Raw genomic sequence first — 19,463 nt, 5'->3', positions numbered from 1 at the left:
ACTATTACGTTCACGCAATTGCCGTCGAAGTGCTCCCTTCAAAAGTGGACCACAGTGTGCGCCAAGTATATTGTCTGAGAGATATACCAAGTTTGCTGCTATCTATCAACGGCACCGTTAGGTGCATGCTTCGCGCAAGCTTCACACACAAACAATTACCGTTTCACAATTACAGCAGGAAATAAGCAGTTCACAAGAATATCATGTCTGCCTATGGTGCCGTGCTTGCGTGGTGTGTCCGTGGCCACATAAAAACGCTGCACAACGACTGGTCACCGCTCGCGTAGTTCTCGGTCTCTCTTCGGGGCGGCGCTGCTGTCTGAAGCATACTTCACCCAGCGAAAGCCGTAATTAACCTAACACCTTCCAGAAGCGCTTGGGTTTGAAGTGGAGGGAAGCGTCAAGCAATCAGTAGTCGAGATAAGCAACAGTCGTTTAGAGTATTGGTGGAGAAAAAGCAGGGAAGAGATTGATACGCCTGGATCTCTTAAGTCTCAGCTAGCCGTACCAGGCAGATTTTGAAGGAAAAAAGAAAGATTAAAGAGCTGTATACAAAAATGCTAGATAAGAAACATGTATAGCATACATGATTAAATCAAGTAGGCCAGGTGACTGTTTGCACCACCCCGATTCAAATGGAACGCCAGTAAATCATCATCCTCATCATCATATAAGTAGGTATGACATTCGGAAAAATAAGAAAACGAGCTTGGTTACTCAAGCGACCACCCCGTTTTAAAGGGAACGCTCACAGCATCCATTTACCCCGTATAGCCGTTCAGCAGTCGCGAGATGCAATAGACGTTTAGAGTATTTGTGAAACATAAGGCAGATATATAGGTTTTTAAGAAGAGAGAAAATATTGAGGAGATGCAGGTAAAATGCTAGGCTTATAAATATATATAGATTACCTGATTAGCTCAAGCAAGCTACGCGACCGTTTTTTTAGAACTTGTTGCGGGGCGAGTCACTGCATATTACCAAGCGTTCATTTAACTGCGCAAACAAAGGATCACAGAGAGAGCAGATCTTGTGATCCGCTCTCTCTGTGATCTCTCTGTGAACTGTGATTGTTCGTTCGCGCGGTTAAATAAACGGTTGCTTATTTGACACCGCCCCGTTTTTAAGGAGATGCACATGAATAATAATAATAAGCATCATCATCTAGCCGGTCGCCTTAGTGTGGCCTTCAGTTTGGCCAAGACGCGCCAAAGTACTGGTTTCGCGACCTATTAGCTATAAAATTCTGACATGATCAACTGATCAGATAATATTTGATGACATTTGAAGGCAGTATAGCACCTTGCGTAGTGTCATGAAATTCATAAGCGATATCTTCCATAACGAATCATTTTCTTCCCCGTTTGGCATTAGCAGGCTATGAGCGGCGCTTCATGCTTCGCATTTTCCTTTGTTAAGGTGAACACTAACGGCATATTCGACCGGTCGTCTGCGCTGATACCTTTAGAAACGATGTGTAAGACAGCAACTAAGTCCTTATAGTGCGAACATGAAATGTCATAGAATGATTTTTTTCTCGGAATACGCTGTCTTACCTAACTTTTTCGTAGCACTATACCAGAGTGCTCTGACACGACTCCCTGAAGTGACCAGCTGTCAAGCGGAGACGGCTGAAACACGGGTGAAACAAGCGAAAACTCGTTCCCTTGGTGCGACTTCTTTCACACAGGAGAATCCTTAGGGTATCGCAGTTCCTGGCCTTATATATGACTAGATCTGTACCATGTTGAACATACAAAACAATATGGTAGCTGTCTAAAGCTACGATATTCTACATTATATACCAGTAAGCGAATTGCTGTGTCCATTCTGAATTTTCGTCCCGTAACGCAGTTAAAGGGAAAAAGTTTGCTTGCCTCAGAACTGGTGGAGCTTTGAGAACCTCGCCAAAATACGATGCTGGTACACCTGTGAAAAAAAAGTATGTAAAAAATCAGCCCTTTCCATTCCAGAACCCTAATTATAAGCCGTGCATGTTCGGGCTTTCCGCGTAATTCGAGAAATATGCGAGCTGCTACTTGAACAGCTGTCTCCTTAGCACTTTTCTAGTAAACAGTTGTGCAGCATCAAAGGGTTTATTGAGTGAAACTTGCGAAATACCTGTTTCAGAACTGTACTTACTCAGCGTATTAGCATCATGCGAGTAACGAATCTTGTAATCAAAACTCTGCATGTGACGCAATCTGAGAAGAGAAAGTTGGAAACAATGTAACAGGAGATTAAGGGTGACTTTACGTGCCCTGATGCAGTTTTCGAATCACTCAGAGTATTCGTTCGTCGCCATTTAAAGTGCAATCTACACTGCACTCATGAGTTACTACAACAGATTTATTTATTGCGTCGCAAGTGTCTGCTCTCTTATATCCACATTTGATCGCCGCAATTGCTTGGCACAAACCCTACATATTCTTCTCCAAGCCCTGGATTACGTTGCAAGAAACAAAAAAGGCAGGTAAATGCGTGCCAGTGTAAGCCACTTGGCAGCTAATCAAAACCAATGAGAATCCATAGGTGGTACTTGGAATATACAGAAATCTACCTGTACTCAACGAAAATACACCTTTGACCAAAGGACAGCGTAAAGGAAAAAGAATTGCTAGTACACGTCATCCGTTCGATTCCGCCTGCAGCCACCATGCTGACTGGTTGACAACAAAGCCACATTTTTTTTTGCTTTCCTGTGGTTTTCTGCTTTCTATGCATGTATATAGAAGATGTAGCAGAAAACTTGTGGGATTGATCAATCCCAATTTTAACTCGCGCCTTCTAAAGTTCGCAACTCTGTGGTTTGCTTACAGAGAGATGCCTGTGTGCACATGGTTCCAGTGGCTTCGAAGAACAGTTGCCTTGGCTTCGACGAAGTGTAATATGGGTGGCAGCGCGGCAAACTTGACGTCGTAGCTCTGCGTAGAACAGAAACGTTGAAGACCGCGTTATTTGAGCCCGCGTTATCAGGCACTTCACGTTATCGGCTTAGGAAAGCTTCAGTAATGAGACACGTTGCATATCTAATATGAATTGTACGAGAGCCTTCGCTCGAAGACATTGAGCATTACAGGCACATAGTCGAGAGTTCGACAAAATACCATCTAGCCAGGAGGATCCATACTCAAGCAGAAATAAGCACTCGCCAGAGTCAAGGAAATAAAGAAAAACGAAGGTTGACGTTTCGGGGCCCCTACGGGTCTCTGGTTCGCAATGACAACGAAGATGCACAGTCCTTGCTTATACTGAGAAGGTAGCGCAGTGAGCCTGACTAGGTATCTTGTAGATTTTCCCGAGCCTTGTTATTCGCGTGCCGCGTTGTCTGGATGTCGAATGATTCAAGCAGTAAGAGTGCAAGTAGGATTTTTTTTCTTGGCCAAGATAACTGCTGCGTCCCAGTTGATCATATGGTCTGTCTTCTCGTGATGCTCGGCCAGCACATACTATGCCTTGTTTGCATTTGTCCCGTCGTACTGGTACTGCCTCTTTCTTTTTCGTAAACCTGCCCGATTGAACGATGTAGATTGCGTATCAGTCTTTATACAAGGAATCTCGTAAACAACGCCTGGTTAAAGGTCATGCTCGATGGTATCCTTCACGCGCGCTAGCTGGCCGCGAAGCTTTCTGGAGTTAGCATGAGCCACATATACGTCGTGGTTATTAAAAAACGGCCAGTAATACACGTACAAAAGAAAGTTCTGATGGCTCTGGCTGCTCTTTCCGACACAAGCTCATGTCAGTGACAAGCATGTGCCATTTCAGGAGCTTGAAGAGCAAAACTGTAATAAAAGCAGGTCGCCAAAATTCACAAAACATAGCCAAAGTAAGTCCCAGCTATAAGCGAACGCGTTTTTCCAAGATGTCTTCAACGCGTCAAGACACGGACAAGCACAAAAGAATGAGACATGAGCATGTATACGACTCCGTTTGAAATAGCGATTACTTTAAAATTGTGGCTTCACGAACAAGACAACTTGTTGACAGCGAGATTGCGACGTTATGGGATCAGCAGTGACTGAAAATGAGAAGCCTGACCTGGGAGCCGACGTCGGGGCAAGGAGACTTGTCCCCTAAGACAAATTCCTAGCCGAGACGGTGACTAAAACAAGTTTCTTGTAAATGTTGGTGAAGATGCTGGACCTAGAGTGAGGTTTCCCTCGTTCAGCCACTGCTGAGAACTTGAGACTTTTTCCTTGAAGATGGTAAAGAGCAGTTATAACCACCAATTACGCAGATGATTATGCACGGGTTGTTCTTATTGCTAACGCCGCACCTCGCATGTCCACTTGAATACGTTGGGCTCATGCAGCAGCGAGCCAGGAATGACGAAGGAGATGTGCATCTTTTCAACCTTTGGAAAAAACAGAACAGAACAGAAACAGAACAGTCAAAGTGCTTTAATCTTATTCAATGATACTTCAAACTAATTTTTCATATAGTGATTTATTAGTCATTTACGCGCCGTAATCAGATATTCGAGCTTTCAGCCACGAGAAGCACTGGATCCTGCATAATCAACAGAAACAAAATTCGGGAATATACTCGTTGTTTACATCTGGTAAATACACCAATGCAGCAATTATCTCAATTCCAATATTGAAAGCTTCACACCCAGCTAAGATGAGCGCCGAGATGGACAATAAAGTGCAACAGACGCAGAAACAAGATATACAGATGAAGTGCGTTTTGAGCCCCCAATTGTTCTGATAGAAGTAGGTCTGTTCAAGCTCTCTCTTGCAGAACTGCTATAAGATAGGAATGATACAGCATTACAGTTTGTCTCGCAGCATCACAGGGGCTGGGTATGTAGCATAGAGAAGCTCATGACTTACCTTGGCTAACAGTTTTTCGACAGTCTCTTCGTCTTGCCATGTAAGCCGCTTGGTAAAGTTGAAGAGGACGTCTTTGAAATCCCCGATCCACCATTCCAGCTGTAGCAGCGCAAGACAGATTATTTATACACGATTGCCAATACTCTAGTTAAGAAGGTCCAATAGCAACAATTCAGAACTTTTGCCAACAATTCATCGTCTTTCTAACCGGGTTTCGCAAATTTTCACGCGCAGCTAAAGTAAGACTACCGAATTAAGACATTTTCAAACAGTTTCCCTTGCAGGTCCTATATTCTAGACGCTTACTTGACCCAAGATTGAACTAATTTCATAGTTCACGTTATGAAACCAAAGTGTCATTAATAATTCACACAGCTAAACTGTAAGATGTTCATAATGTGTCTTACTCGACCCTCTTTTGTTTTCGTTTTTTGCACATAAACTAACTAATGTAAGCAATGAAGGTTGAGCTTGTCGGCATGAATTGAGTACCTTGCCTTGGCCTTTTACCCCGTGTAGGTTTTTTCTTTCGCCCTTTTGCCAAATTACAGATTAAAACAAAGCTTACTTTAAATTCCTCCAAGATTTTTCCCAACAACAAATCTTGGAAGAACGCTAACATAATCCTAATCCATAAGAAAGGGGACGCCAAAGACTTGGAAAATTATAGACCGATCAGCTTACTGCCCGTTCCCTACAAACTATTTACTAAGGTAATCGCAAATAGAATCAGGAACACCTTAGACTTCTGTCAACCAAAGGACCAGGCAGGATTCCGTAAAGGCTACTCAACAATAGACCATATTCACACTATCAATCAGGTGATAGAGAAATGTGCGGAATATAACCAACTCTTTTATATAGCTTTCATTGATTACGAAAAAGCGCTTGATTCGGTCGAAACCTCAGCAGTCATGGAGGCACTACGGAATCAGGGTGTAGACGAGCCATATGCAAAAATACTGAAAGATATCTATAGCGGCTCCACAGTAACCGTAGTCCTCCATAAAGAAAGCAACAGAATTCCAATAAAGAAAGGCGTCAGGCAGGGAGATACGATCTCTCCAATACTATTCACAGCGTGTTTACAGGAGGTATTCAGAGACCAGGAATGGGATGAATTGGGGATAAGAGTTAATGGAGAATACCTTAGTAACTTGCGATTCGCTGATGATATTGCCTTGCTTAGTAACTCAGGGGACCAACTGCAATGCATGCTCACTGAGCTGGAGGGGCAAAGCAGAAGGGTGGGTCTAAAAATAATCTGCAGAAAACTAAAGTAATGTTTAACGGTCGCGGAAGAGAACAGCAGCTTACGATAGGTAGCGAGGCACTGGAAGTGGTAAGGGAATACATCTACTTAGGGCAGGTAGTGACCACGGATCCGGATCATGAGACTAAAATAAGCAGAAGAATAAGAATGGGCTGGGGTGCGTTTGGAAGGCATTCTCAAATCATGAACGGTAGGTTGCCACTATCCCTCAAGAGAAAAGTGCATAACAGCTGTGTCTTACCAGTACTCACGTATGGGGCAGAAACCTGGAGACTTACGAAAAGCGTTCTGCTTAAACTGAGGACGACGCAACGAGCTATGGAAAGAAGAATGATGGCTGTAACGTTAAGGGATAAGAAAAGAGCAGATTGGGTGAGGGGACAAACGCGAGTTAATGACATCTTAGTTGAAATCAAGAAAAAGAAATGGGGCATGGGCAGGGCATGTAAGGAGAAGGGAATATAACCGATGGTCATTAAGGGTTACGGACTGGATTCCAAGGGAAAGGAAGCGTCGCAGGTGGCGGCAGGAACATAGGTGGGCGGATAAGATTAAGAAGTTTGCAGGGACAACATGGACGCAATTAGTACATGACTGGGGTAGTCGGAGAAGCACGGGAGAGGCCTTTGCCCTGCATTGGGCGCAACCATGCTGATGATGATGAAGATTAATAAAAATTTACTAGTTTCTTAATATTTATGGCTCTTAAATTAGCAAGGTACATTCTTGCTGTAAAATCGTTGACCCTTATCTATTCTCCGCATAGATAAAACTCATCAAATTGGATGTTTTACGATGTTATACAATAGAAGATAAGGAAAACATATCGTATGGAGCCAGTGCATACGATGTGTAAAAGTGAACCATGTATGGATGTCATTTGCTGAAATGTGCACTTTTGCTTTTGTGGATATCAAAGCTGATGTTCATATTGGCAAACAGTTTCCTCTTACAAACAATACCTGCTTTCTACAAACACGGTAATATATTTTTCGAAATTGCAAAAGAAATCACCGCTATAGGAGTGAGGAGGCAGTACTTGTTCTTACAGTACTATAAGTATTTCACATAATGTGCCACACAAACAATTGTGGGTAGTTTCGAAAAGCCAAATTTCTCATTAATAGGAAGGTACCAACGCCTACACTCGTATTATAGATTGTTTTCAGCACAGACTATTACCTTATCAGCAGCTGAACACTGACAATGTGGAAATGATTTCTTTAGAACGTCGCTCCTCTATTTACTCCACGTTGAAGCCACTGTTGCAGTATCTGCGCTGGCGGTTGTCCACGCCTCAGACTCTGAGTTTAATTTCTCCGAGTACCGTTAAACCAAACAGCAGCAAGAGCTCGAAGCCGTGGGGCCAAACTAAGGCTCTTGTTTCAGCTCACGTTCTACTCTACCTAGACCAAACTTAGTTCTGAGGTTTTACGAGCGAAAACCATGCTTTGATTATGAGGTACGCCGTCGCCGGGCGACACCAGATTAATTTTTACCACCAGAGCTATCGTAAACGTGGCCCTAATGCAGGGGACACAGGCGTTCTCGTATTTCCTCTTTACCTAGATGCACCTAATGTTAATACATCTACATCATTTTGCGTATATTGCGCGGATATGTTGCGACAGACCTAATAACATCAACGATGCATATTCAGGGTACTCACGTGATACTTACACATCCATTTACGTGCTTACAAACGCAAACAAAAGAAAAAAAATGGCAGTGGCTTAGCTCTGTTATGCCAGGATATACGTAGCGAAAGCTAAGGCATAGCATGGTTAGCCTTGGTTATTCTTGATTGCAAGTCCAGGTTAGTCTAGTTGTCTAGCTATGTTGCGGCGTTTAGCCAGTCGTTCGGCGCGCTGTTCGTCTGTTTCCTGGGTGATTCGTTTCCTCTTCATCTCGTTCCGATATCGCTTCCAGGCCTCCTCCTGCTTATCAGAATTGTCACCGTCCATACTGCTGCCTCAACCGTGGTTGCGGCGCACGCGAGCTCTCCTTTTCAATCCTCCGACATGTTATGAGGCATGCGACGCAGCTGGAGAAGCGAGCGGAGACGAGCGCAACGACGAGGAATGCGGTGTGACGTCATACCAAACGGCGGCGGTGGAAAGGCGAGGCGCTGCGCTGCGGCGAAACACCTGTGGCTCGGTGCTACTAGTGGAGCATGCGCAGTAGTCACTAGGGAGCCAGAGAGAGAGATAGAGAGAAATATCCGCGGCGAGGCGCACGTTGTGACGTCATATGCCTCCTCGGAGCACCGCCACGGCGAAATCGCAAGTTCCTGGACAGTAAAGCTTTCGCTTGAATACGCATGTCTTTAAAGCGAATGAAAATGTATTTTCCTACCAGGATTACAGTTTGGGCGTTCGCTTGTGAGAAGTGTCACCTATATCTTAGCTCCTTCACAACGGATGGCTCAGAAGCGTTTACGTCGGCTTAGTTAATGGAGAGAACGCTGACTCACTCTCTCTCCTCACTGATTTCACAGACGTGTGAATGAGCGTCAGCGAATAGCGAAGGGTGCGATTGGACGAGAGCGTGTATGAAGGGGAAGCGCGTTTCGACGAGTCCGAGTGAACGCGCGCTTATGAGCACGAGTGAGTGCCAGGTAATATGAGTACGAACGAATCGAAGTTGTGAACGATAGTCGACGACGGTGAGATCCGAGTTGATGTGAGTGCAAACACGAGTGACTGTCGACGAGCGTCAGTGGACGTGCGTGTTTATTTGAGCGAGCGCTGGTGAGCAGCAGCGGACGCGAATATACATGACCACGAGTCGCTGCCCGTAAACGCGATCGGAATCAGCTATGAACGGGAGTTGACATTTATCATTAAGCATGAGTGGTAACATTGAGCACAAGGGACCGTTGGTGCACACGAGTGCATTAATAGCGAGTTACTCGCACTCGTTTGGTAAGTATGAGTGGGTGTCGGCGTATTCTGGCAATCTATGCCGAAGCGTAGCATTAAATTACACCGCTCGGTATTGTGCAACAATGGTATCTGCGGATATATGAACGATGCGGTCTCGCTAGATCGAGGTATTATATCAGCTAGCTGTTCTCCATACCGGCCTCACGAATTCCACGGACGAATTGGTCTGTCCCATCGCCACAGTGAGGAGTGCGAACATTCCCTGCGGACAGAGAGTCTCTGCGTAGCGAAGGCACAGAGGGAACCTCTTGGATCCGCCCGGCGTACCGTACGGCACTCCGGGGAGGTGCGGTTCATTGCTGTGTTCGTCGGGGAACAGCGGCGAGAGGTGCACCCACAGGTAGACGCCCAGATAGTTCAACACCGTTGACCTGCAGTGCATTCGTGATTTTGCAAGAGTTTGCTTCCCTATGTACGCAGTCGGTGTAATTTCGCAGTCGGTGTACTTCAGAGAAACCAATTCTTATTTGTTGGCTGAAACTTAGGAAAAACGCTGAAACGTTCTAGTTAGGTCAACCATCGATCAGGTTTGTGTGAAATTTGCTTTGTGTTCTGTGTTCTACGGATTTGCTCTGTGTTCTACGGATTGTTAGAAGTAAACTTCTCAATTAGGGCCTCTAACTTTTTTCCAGGAAATTGGCTTTATATGCCAGTGATTTTAGTTTACCATATGCGGCGTGAAACAACAAAGCATAGCGGCATTAAATTAAAATAAATTACATGCTTCTTAGGGGCCAATAGCGCGGTCTGGTTAATCCAAAGCGTAGCGGCAGTGAATTTAACTGCGCAGAACTCTTAAATGTTCGAAGTGGCTCACTCGTCAACGCCAGTGTCAAGGTAGGTGAAAAGCCGGTGGAAGTAAGCTTTCGAGTTGACGGCGATTGACGACTCCTTGGTGTAGACGTGCGACTGGTCGAATAGGGTGGCGAGAAAGGACGTCAGATTGATCTGAAACAAAAGGCGAAACAGCGACAGAATACCACATCAACAGGACTTTAATGCCATTATTTAGTTCTCGGGCTTATCTAGCCCGTAGTCAAAGGCAAAGCATATAGCTCCCAACGTTCATACGACAGTGCTTGCTTATTTGCATGTTGTGCTAAATGGTTAGCCAAATTTTTTTAATTAGGGCTGTTTGAGCACCGCGGCTGATGCCGAGAGCCTCCTCGAACTTTACGAACATCGTCCGCAACAAGTAAATGATCTAATTTTGTGTTATTTTGTCATTTGTTTCTTATTTGTTTAATCGGAACCTATTATTAAAGTGTGGCTGCGTGTGAAACATCCTTTGAAATTCCTGTATGCAGCTTTTCTTTTTATTCGCATGTTCAAATGTTTCACGACTGAAACTGGTCGATCTAGACGTTTTCAAATATCTGTAGGTTCTGTATAAACACGTTACACTATTGTCATAATGACTGTGCCCTTTTTAAAAGGAAACTTAAAAACCGGGAATATGTTATTTCCTTTAAATTTGCAGACAGGTTCAGTTTGCGTAGCAAAATCAATGCACTCGAAATAAAATAAGGAAAAAAAAGGATTTTCAACTTGTGTAATTTTCCTGGCCACTGTTTGCCACATATTACCATGCAAGAAACTACAAAACACTGTGACTTGGTAATGGTACTTCTCACAAATTTTTACGTGAGCATGCTTCTCCACTTACAATATCTCAAGTTGCTTCATTTGCTGGCAATACCGCCCAAAAATTTATTGTCAGAGTAAGGACCTAGTCTTCCATTACTTGTTTTATTTCCCAGTCAGAAGTATTCAAGCGAATTTCTAAGAGAAATGGATTGCTGGCAATTCCTTTGCGCGGCGGTAACTTCTAGCCCTGCATTTCTGGAAAATTTTCAAGCAGACTAGATTTATTTCAGTGTGCGCAACAGCTAGCTTAATCTACGTATCAGCGTTGAGCGTGCGCGTATCACGTAACTGAATAATAAGTGTTGAGGGCGTACAGACGTATCGCCTGCGTCTGTAAAGTCTTTCATGGAAACTTGAGATGCGATCCTGCGAAAAGATCGCTGCCGTGGAGAAAGTCTGTGAGCGTTTTCAATGCGGCGGAAGTTAGGCTTGACGTTACCGCGGGGGACGGTAACTGCATAATTATATATTTTTTTTCAAATTCTCAACACTCCGCGCATTAGTGCTGATAAACGCGCTTAACCGAGGAAAAAAAATATTTCCCGGGACTTGCCTGCATCGCGACGCATGTAGCACGAGTAAATATGCGTGATTTAACGAAGAGCTTATACTTGCGTGCATTGACCTTCGGTTGCCCAGCAACTGCGGACACAAAACTAAACGTGTCTTCTGGGTGATTGTGCTTATTCTGCTAATTCTGATATTCAGCGCGAGTGTACGTTATCGAGGGTGAACTTCTTTCTTTCTTCTCCTCTTTCAATCCCCTTTCACCCATCCTCAGTTCAGGGTAGCCTAGGGGGCTCAGCCTGGTTAACTTCCCTGCCTTTCTCTTATGACTTCTCTTCTTCATCGGGAGCGTGTTCACGACTGCAAAAAAAGAAGTTGAAAGGAATAGACCCTAAATATAAACGTACGTTGAACTCCACTGGTATATCACACGAGGCACAATACAAAAAGAAGAAGGAAAATACTACTAGCCTAAGGAAACGTTTGGTAAGCGAGAAAAGGGAAAAAAACTTAATATGGGTGGAGATACCACCAGCGCTTAGTTTCTACACCAGCTGGTAAACACGTCCTGGACTTTGAGCGTCTGGTCCGTCCACTCTAGATTTTTTTTTATCGGCAAAGATGGAGTACAATTTATTCTGAATAATTCAGAGAGTGTACTTAGCACGTTTTGAGACTGCTTACCGTGCCATAGCAGCCCACGTACAAAAAAATTGAAATTCATAGTGCCTAGAGGGCTTGCCGGCAATGAGACAGCCGCAAAAATTAATTAATTAATTAATAAGCACAAAAGAAATAGAAACTCGGTCATAATTTTTTTCTGCAATTGCATCGACTATAGCGCAATTAAGGAAAACAGGTTTCTGAAAGTTGATTTATCCTTCAAAGCGAAAGAAGTGCTTTTCTCTATTGTCCCTTGAAAACGGAGCAGTCCGCGAAAAGAAATTGCCAGTACTGCAGTTGTTTTGATGCGATTGAAAAAAAAAAGGAAAATGATACACGAGTGCAATAACACGATTCCCAAAACTATGCCGGCGCGCACCTTCTCGTACATGGCGAATTCGGCGGCATTGACGAGTGCGTGCTCTGGAACGGGAGGCCTGTACGCAGCCATCTGAAAGAACAACGTAAACGTAAACATTAAGTGTAGTGTAAATAACGTTTTAGACTCTGTCGGTGAGCGCAAGAAGTTTTGGGAGGGCCCCAGGAACGAAGGTAATATTTCCTGCCGATAAAAAACGAGCCCTTTCTGCCAACTTGAGTGTATTCAGGCTAGAAATAGAGCGATTTGTTGTTATATACTATATGAAGAAAGACGTGGCCGAACTTGAGCGACTCGCACGTGCAACTTTCGGCTGGGGTCGTGCAAGCGCTGCGTCTGATTTTTAACATTCATGCCAATGAAGAGGTCGCCGAGAATTCTCTACGACGGCATACTATATACAAGCGCGTTTAAAAAGAATAACACTAGAATACATTGCGCCGCAACGTTTCTGGCGAGTTCAGTGGCTGCATGTCCATTTTGACCGGAGGCACTACGTAGCGATACATGTAGTGGTCAACTGCGTAGTGACCCGTGGTATGCCAAAATGCGCCATATAGTCATTGACTACGCTGGTGTCGTCTATGATGCCATGCATGGAAACGTGAACTCAGAACGAGCAGAGTGCGATGCGGACATTGCATGCTGAAGTTGTTTGTTAGCCCTGTTCTTACCCATGCTCGACTCCGTCTTCTTTTTTGCTTTCTTTCACGTTTCAGGTATTGTACAAACCGGCCCACTTCAACAGTAAGCGTCCAAAACATTGCGACCATGACAAGTCTACGGCTCCTGCAATCACTTCCAGCGCCTTCGGTACACAAAAGCATTGGCTTAGTGATTGGTTTTCATCACCTTCAGGGTACCTTCGCTGAGGTGTACCCTTTTAACGCCAGCCTACACGCTGGTACGTACACAAGAACCACTCTTTATATCAAGATCGCTGGACAGTGGCCGCCTTTCTTGGCAACCGTACCATGAGAATTTCCTTGGAGAACTTGAGCACCTCCTGGTACTGCTGCAAGGTCAGATGCTGGATGGACGGAAGCAGCGAGGCAGACCTCTTAAGCACCCAGTGGTACGTGTCCGTGCTCAGCAGATCCGCCTCGTGCCATCTTCGGAGTCTTTGTTTCAGCTGCAATTCAGCAACGACCGCCAGCGTAATTACTTCACGACCGCAGAGGTCTAACATACGTGAAAGAACTATTTCAAAAATGTTGTAATATTTAGTGAGAATCGTACGATACGCGCCGTTCGTGGGAAATGCCACCGCATAAGGAGAACGTTAGTGTGCAAGAAGTTAGAGCGATTCCGCGGAGCCAATATCTATCCGCCCGTCTGACCTGTCGGTCTGACCTGTCGGTCTGACCTGTCTGCCTGGCCTGTCTGCCTGGCCTATTCTGTTTTGTCCTTTAATGTTATGTTCTGTCCTGTAATGCTCTGTTCTGTCCTGTTATATTCTGTCTGGTCCTGTGAAGTCATGTCCTGTCCTGTCCTGTCTGTCTGTCCCTAGACTTATCAATTTACTAGAGTACCCCGAACGGTAACATAGTAATGCTCCCCTGGACGCCTGCATCCCAACTCACTAAAGCATTGACGTGAAATTGTGAGATCTAAATAAAGAAACAGATGTACATGACTCCATCGATTAGAAATTTTAGTGCAGCGAGATGCTGGTACTATGTGTGCAGCATTCAATGTGTCGCATTGCATCTACAGACCATACCTCGAAAGTTGGTGTTACATTGTACGCATAATGAAATGGAAGAAGCGATAGGAGTGACCCTCCTAAGCTCGCACTGTACGTTACTCCTTAAGGTCACATCGTGCGGTTTCAGCATTTCAAAAAGAAAAACGCATAGCGTTTTTTTGCATTTATATTTCGGGCTTTGTCGTGCCAAAAGCATGATATGAAGCGAGTCACGCCGTAAGGGTGAATCAGAATTAATTTTGACCAGCTGGAGTTTTCTAGCATGCGCTTTCAACGGCAAGCAGACGATCACTCTTGTATTTCGCCCTGATCAAAATGCAGCCGCCACGGATGGGATCGTACCCGCCACCTAGAGCTCCACAGCCATGGGCCATAGCGACCTGTCTACCGCGGCGGGTTACATCACCCTGCGAATATTGTGTGCGCTAAAGAATATCAAACAGCGCTGCACTGAACGAAAGCAGAAAAAAAAAACAATACGGTAGAAACCGCCCTGCGAAGCTTTTCACGGCTGCATGTTGCGCAATGCCCGAACGAACTCGCTTCCTCCCGGAAAACGCTCGCTCGAGGACCGCCAGATGCGCGTTACCGCGACACCCTGACGATGTACGTTGGCAGACGTTACACGCCGCTTGCAAATTAGTCTTCGTCGAATTGCTCGTCCAAGTACGCGTCTGCGTCCCGCAAGTGTCAGTCCTCCAATCGGGGCCGCTTGCGTCCCAGCAGCCTGTTCAGCGGCCGTTCATTCGGCGCGCCGCTGTTCTTCGGACGCAATTCGCTTGTTTTCTTGATTGCACTCCACGGCCGCGCTTACCTCGGCGGCCTGTCGCTTCGCCTCCTGCCTTTGGTACACATCGTGTACCTCTGTAATGTCTGCAGAGTCATTGGACCGTTTCACTCCTTATCCGCTTGATACTTTCGAGTGACCTTTATTGTGCGTGCCAGTAGAGGATTACGCGAAACATTGCTCACCTAGCGCAAGATAATCACGCCAATTTGTGGCACGCACATCCGTACAGGCGAATGAAGCAAGAAGGCGCCAAGCCAATGCAGCGTGCGCATAGGCATGCGAGTGTGCGAGTAGGTGTGAGCGCCCCTGCGCGTGGAATATGCAGGCGCCGAGCCGATAGCGGCCAGCGAGCGGATTGATGCGTGCGTGCGCGCGCGCATAGCCCATGCACAGGCGGCAAACCCTCGGACGGGGTCGCGTTGAACCTTGGCTCTGACTAGGAACAGAAATGGATATAGTTATTACACTAGCTCTTGCGGTAAAGCTGAGCGCAAGAAAGTGGTAGCCGTAAAAGCGTCGCCATGTTGCTACGACTCACGTTTCTCACGCTGAAAGTATTAAAAATATGCAAAAGAAACACTAACAGCCTGCATGTAGGTATTGAAAACGTTTAAAGTTCATTCCGCATATTTGTTTTACACGGATTGGATGATTATTTAGAAAATTTGGATATCACATTTACGGCGCGGGAAAATATGCGTTTGCGGCCACCCAAACTAGATGGCGCCACCTTACTGAGAGAGGCTCGGGATCGCGTTGATTGCGCGTCTCGCTGAATAGAATTTTGTAGCCTGCGGCGGCGCACCTGCACAAAGCAGCAACATGGCGGCGCCCTCACGATCGCCGATTTCAATGCATGGACGCTTTTTTTTCCTCTAGAGTCGTATATAGTGAGCAAGCTTTAGGTCCGCGGCTCCTATCAATATACAAGGGGAAGGAGAAATCGTTTTTCTCGGCAGCCACGGCATCAAATTTGATCACGTTTGCTGTATTAAAAAGGAAACTCCAAATTCTAGTGACTGCTGCTAGCAGATTCTCTATTTAGGGCATCAACGTTTCTATAAAGGTTGTTGAAAAGCGCAATTTTTCAGAAAATTAAACTATAATGTTTACAACTCTGCAACTCGGCAATAAAAAAGAAATAATTCTGTAAATTGCATCTAAAGGCACAGCTAAAGCGAGCAAAATTCATGAATTATACATGGCTCTCATTAAGACCGCTAAGATGCAAAAAGGACTTTGGTAAAACCTTTGTAGACAGAAATTCACGTAAAATATAAATTCACACATCAGTTTGTCGGCTTTGGATTCTCTGACGGGTGCAGTTTACAGCACTGCAATGTATGTTTTTAAGGTAAAGCTAGGAATTTATAAACGCAGTGCTTCTATTTTTTTTTTCAAATATACGAATTGTCAAAAATTATTTTCGAAGTGTTGATGCCGTTGATACCGAAGTGTAGTGCTGTGAACAGTCACTAGAATTGAACTTTCTCACTGAAATTCAACAAAGTTCATTAAAATCGGCCCAGTGGTGATGTCAGAAAGGCGTTTCTGCGGTTTACACGTGTTTGAATAGGCGGCGTCGGAATTGGCCCCGAGCTAAACCTTTCTCTTAACTCTGTGCAGAAGTGCTTCGCATTTATAAAGAAGTCCGTGCGCCCTGCATCTCGAGGGGGTTGCGCTTTCCGCAAGAAGATGAGGATCATACGCATAAGGGCCTCCACGTAAGAGGCAGTGCCTGCAACAACAAGCGACATCACGGCACGTTTCTTCGGCCACCAAATGTGGAACGCGCAAAAACCACCACTGGAAATGCGCCGCGCAGCAAAACAAGTTTCAGTTGGGCGAAATTATACCTTAAAGAGGAAACAGCGCACACGGACGCCGACAGAGAGAAGAGCAACCGGACACAGCACCACGTCGTGTGGCGCTGTGTCCCGTTGTTCTGCATTGTCCTGTTGTGTGTTCACTGCGTCCTGTTGTTTGCGCTGTTAACCCTTTAAGATGCTTTGCCAACTAGCCCACCAAGCCATCCAGGTGAATTATACCTGCTGCGGCTGGCGGAGCCCTCTCAAACGCGGCCACGGACTCTCTCACTGGCCGAGCGAGAGGCTAAAAGCAGCTCCATTTGAGACATGTGTCACGCGATAACAAAGCCACCTGTGCACACGACGCATGTATGATAGAGTAGTGGTTTATTTTCTCAACACATAGCAACACGAAAGTAAGGTCCCTTTTTTTGTACGGTTGCTAAGATATATGCGCAATACTGGTATGTTTTCGCTACATGCTGCTTTAGCAAGTGACCGATTTTAAAAAGTTTCACATCATAACGAAAAAATAAAAGAAAAAGTTGAATGTAGGTAGCTCTGGTGATGTACATTTGAAGCACTCATTGGCTTCGCAATGGCAGAAGGGCGGGAAGAAATATCGCTTGCAGATGCTAGTCCAAGGCGACGGACAGGGAGTTGTGTCAAAGTAGGCAGTGGGGCTCGCTTTGTGGCAGCGTGACGGTGAGGGATTTCAATTTCCGTTATCCGCTCTAGGAATGAACCAGTTTGAACACTTACAGTAATATGCACCCTAAACGGCGATTTACAAGCTGAGCTGTATGCCCAAAATTCTTAATGGGGCCTCCTGACGGATGCTTTAAAGGTATATAGTAACTTCAAAGAGACGTTGCTCACTCTTGTTGGCTTAGCAACGTCAGGCAAGCCGAATGACAGCGACTGGTCTCTGCATCTTTAAAAAATGTTTAATGGTACCATTGTACTGCTCGCTACTACTTAGGTTATTGCCTGTAATATTGGATTTCCTCAGCACTTCCTCCGCCTGCCGGAGATCGCATCGCGGCAATTTCATATCAGATGAAAGCATCAAGTCGCATACAGATTCTGCAATAATTATGAAAGCTTTAACTACGTATGGTCGATCTTGTTGCTTGCACTTAGAGGCTGATCACCTGTTCTACCTAGGAGCAGCGCGGCGCGACACAGCGCGCTTCTTAGAACCGAGCCTTAAATTACGTTGGCGGGAGTGGGAGGGGGCGGGTGCTTTCACTGACGCTGTCGTTAGAGGCACGTGCTACTTATCACTGTAGGAGGAGAGTTGCTAAATAATGCGAGTTGAGCAGAACTACCCAGAGTTCTCTAACGGCGTAATTCACGCTAAGTTAGCGATACCTCAGAACATCTCACTGCTGCGGCACAACTTGAAAGGAGAGAGAAAGACAATGGAGAAGCCTGTCATCAGCGTAAGCGAATACGAGTGAGAAGGACCGTAATTGGCAAAGAAGATGTTCGCCGTAGGTTCCCGGTGACATGTCGCGTTTGATATATAATAAACTGCCTCGCGTTCCTAGCAGTTAAAAAATGAATAAACACTCGCATTCAGCGTCAATGCGTGGAACAGTGTCGCACGATTGCTGCTCTCCTGAAGTATCTCAGGGCTCACTATATTGCTTTCCAGGCCATGTAGCTATTAAGTTTGCACGTTGGGCCCACGTCTGCAGATGCGTGTGGTAATGCGCTCTAAGATTATCATACCAACGTCGCTCATGTGCAGCTTCACCTGTGTGTCCAGCCTGAGTCATCTTTCGAAATTTGACAAACGTTATATGGTGGCTGTCTGTGACTTATTACATAATTGTCGGTAAACAACACAAAAAGTAAGCTTATATGTGACATGTTCATGTGAAGTTCCTGTTTAAGCCACGTCTGCTTTTGACGAGAAATGATAAAAAAGGTAAATGTTGCTTCTAGAAATACTTAAAATATGGAACCCAGCAGAAAGCAAGGCGTCCAAAATAAGAGAACTACGCAAGACATAACATCTTACGTTGTCTTTGCATCATGAGTCGCCGAAATACAGGGTTCACTGTCTCCTTGAGGCAGTTATCTTGTCTGTTCTTAGTGTTTTAAGATTAAATTTTTGGATTGCATCTGCCAACTTTTGTACTTCTTTAACAGCAACTAGGCGACTTTACGAGTAGGCTTCTAAAAGACGATTGTTTTTGCATCTTTCTGTATGCACAGAACATTGTGACAGATCTTGAATGAAACTTTAGACGAGCAATTGCAACAGAAAAAATACAAATGTGCAGTTTGAATCAGTTGTATCATGGATGCCTCCATGAAATGTGCGGTCGTACAACTCTTCCGACAAACATGCTTCCTTGAAAAATGAATCGCTGCTTAAGCAGCAGTAAGCAGCAATATCACACTAAAGAAATGCATATGATCGAACGAACGCCCAGTCACAACTAAGCAATCCTCAACTACTCATGGCTCAGTCAGTGTTTCGATTTCCACCTTCGGGGACCGCACTCCGTTGGGTGAGGAATGCAAGAACTGCCGTACCACGCATTTATATGAACGTTAAGGGACCACAGATGGTGAGAAAATTATAGCACTACATTGTGTCAGCCGAGCCTTACGTTGTTAAGTTTCGTATTCGAGATCAAGGAATGTTTTTTATAAACATAATGCGGTTCATTTACTTATAAAGAATGGCTAGTTGTTTCAGACGTTGGAGAACGCTACACGGTTTATGTCAATACGAATTTACTCGTATGCGGGCAGTCATATCCCTTTATCTGTTGAAAGTGTTGCAAGGTATGCCCTTTCTTTTTTCAATACTGCTGCTTTCAGCTGAGAGCACAGCAGGAGGGCAATATAATATGTGAAAAGTCTACAAAATAATAAAATATGTAAA

At 45.0% G+C, this 19,463-nt stretch overlaps 1 protein-coding gene across 1 annotated transcript in view; it reads right to left on the bottom strand.

Moving 5' to 3' along the window:
- Positions 1–4,279: 4,279 nt before the first annotated feature.
- Positions 4,280–19,463, bottom strand: part of LOC142563184 (uncharacterized) — a 28,997-nt gene continuing 13,813 nt past the window's right edge. The window contains exons 7-11 of the mRNA XM_075673734.1: positions 13,226–13,384; positions 12,253–12,324; positions 9,874–10,004; positions 4,839–4,937; positions 4,280–4,357 (exon numbers count right to left, since the gene is read on the bottom strand). Of these exons, the coding sequence (XP_075529849.1) occupies positions 4,844–4,937; positions 9,874–10,004; positions 12,253–12,324; positions 13,226–13,384 (456 nt within the window). The 3' untranslated portion in view covers positions 4,280–4,357; positions 4,839–4,843. The remainder of the gene's footprint in view (positions 4,358–4,838; positions 4,938–9,873; positions 10,005–12,252; positions 12,325–13,225; positions 13,385–19,463) is intronic.

This window comes from Dermacentor variabilis, chromosome 11 (genome assembly GCF_050947875.1).
Source record: "Dermacentor variabilis isolate Ectoservices chromosome 11, ASM5094787v1, whole genome shotgun sequence".
NCBI lineage: Eukaryota > Metazoa > Arthropoda > Arachnida > Ixodida > Ixodidae > Dermacentor > Dermacentor variabilis.
The sequence above is the reverse complement of the archived record's forward strand: the minus strand, read 5'-3'. Positions and strand labels throughout refer to the sequence as shown.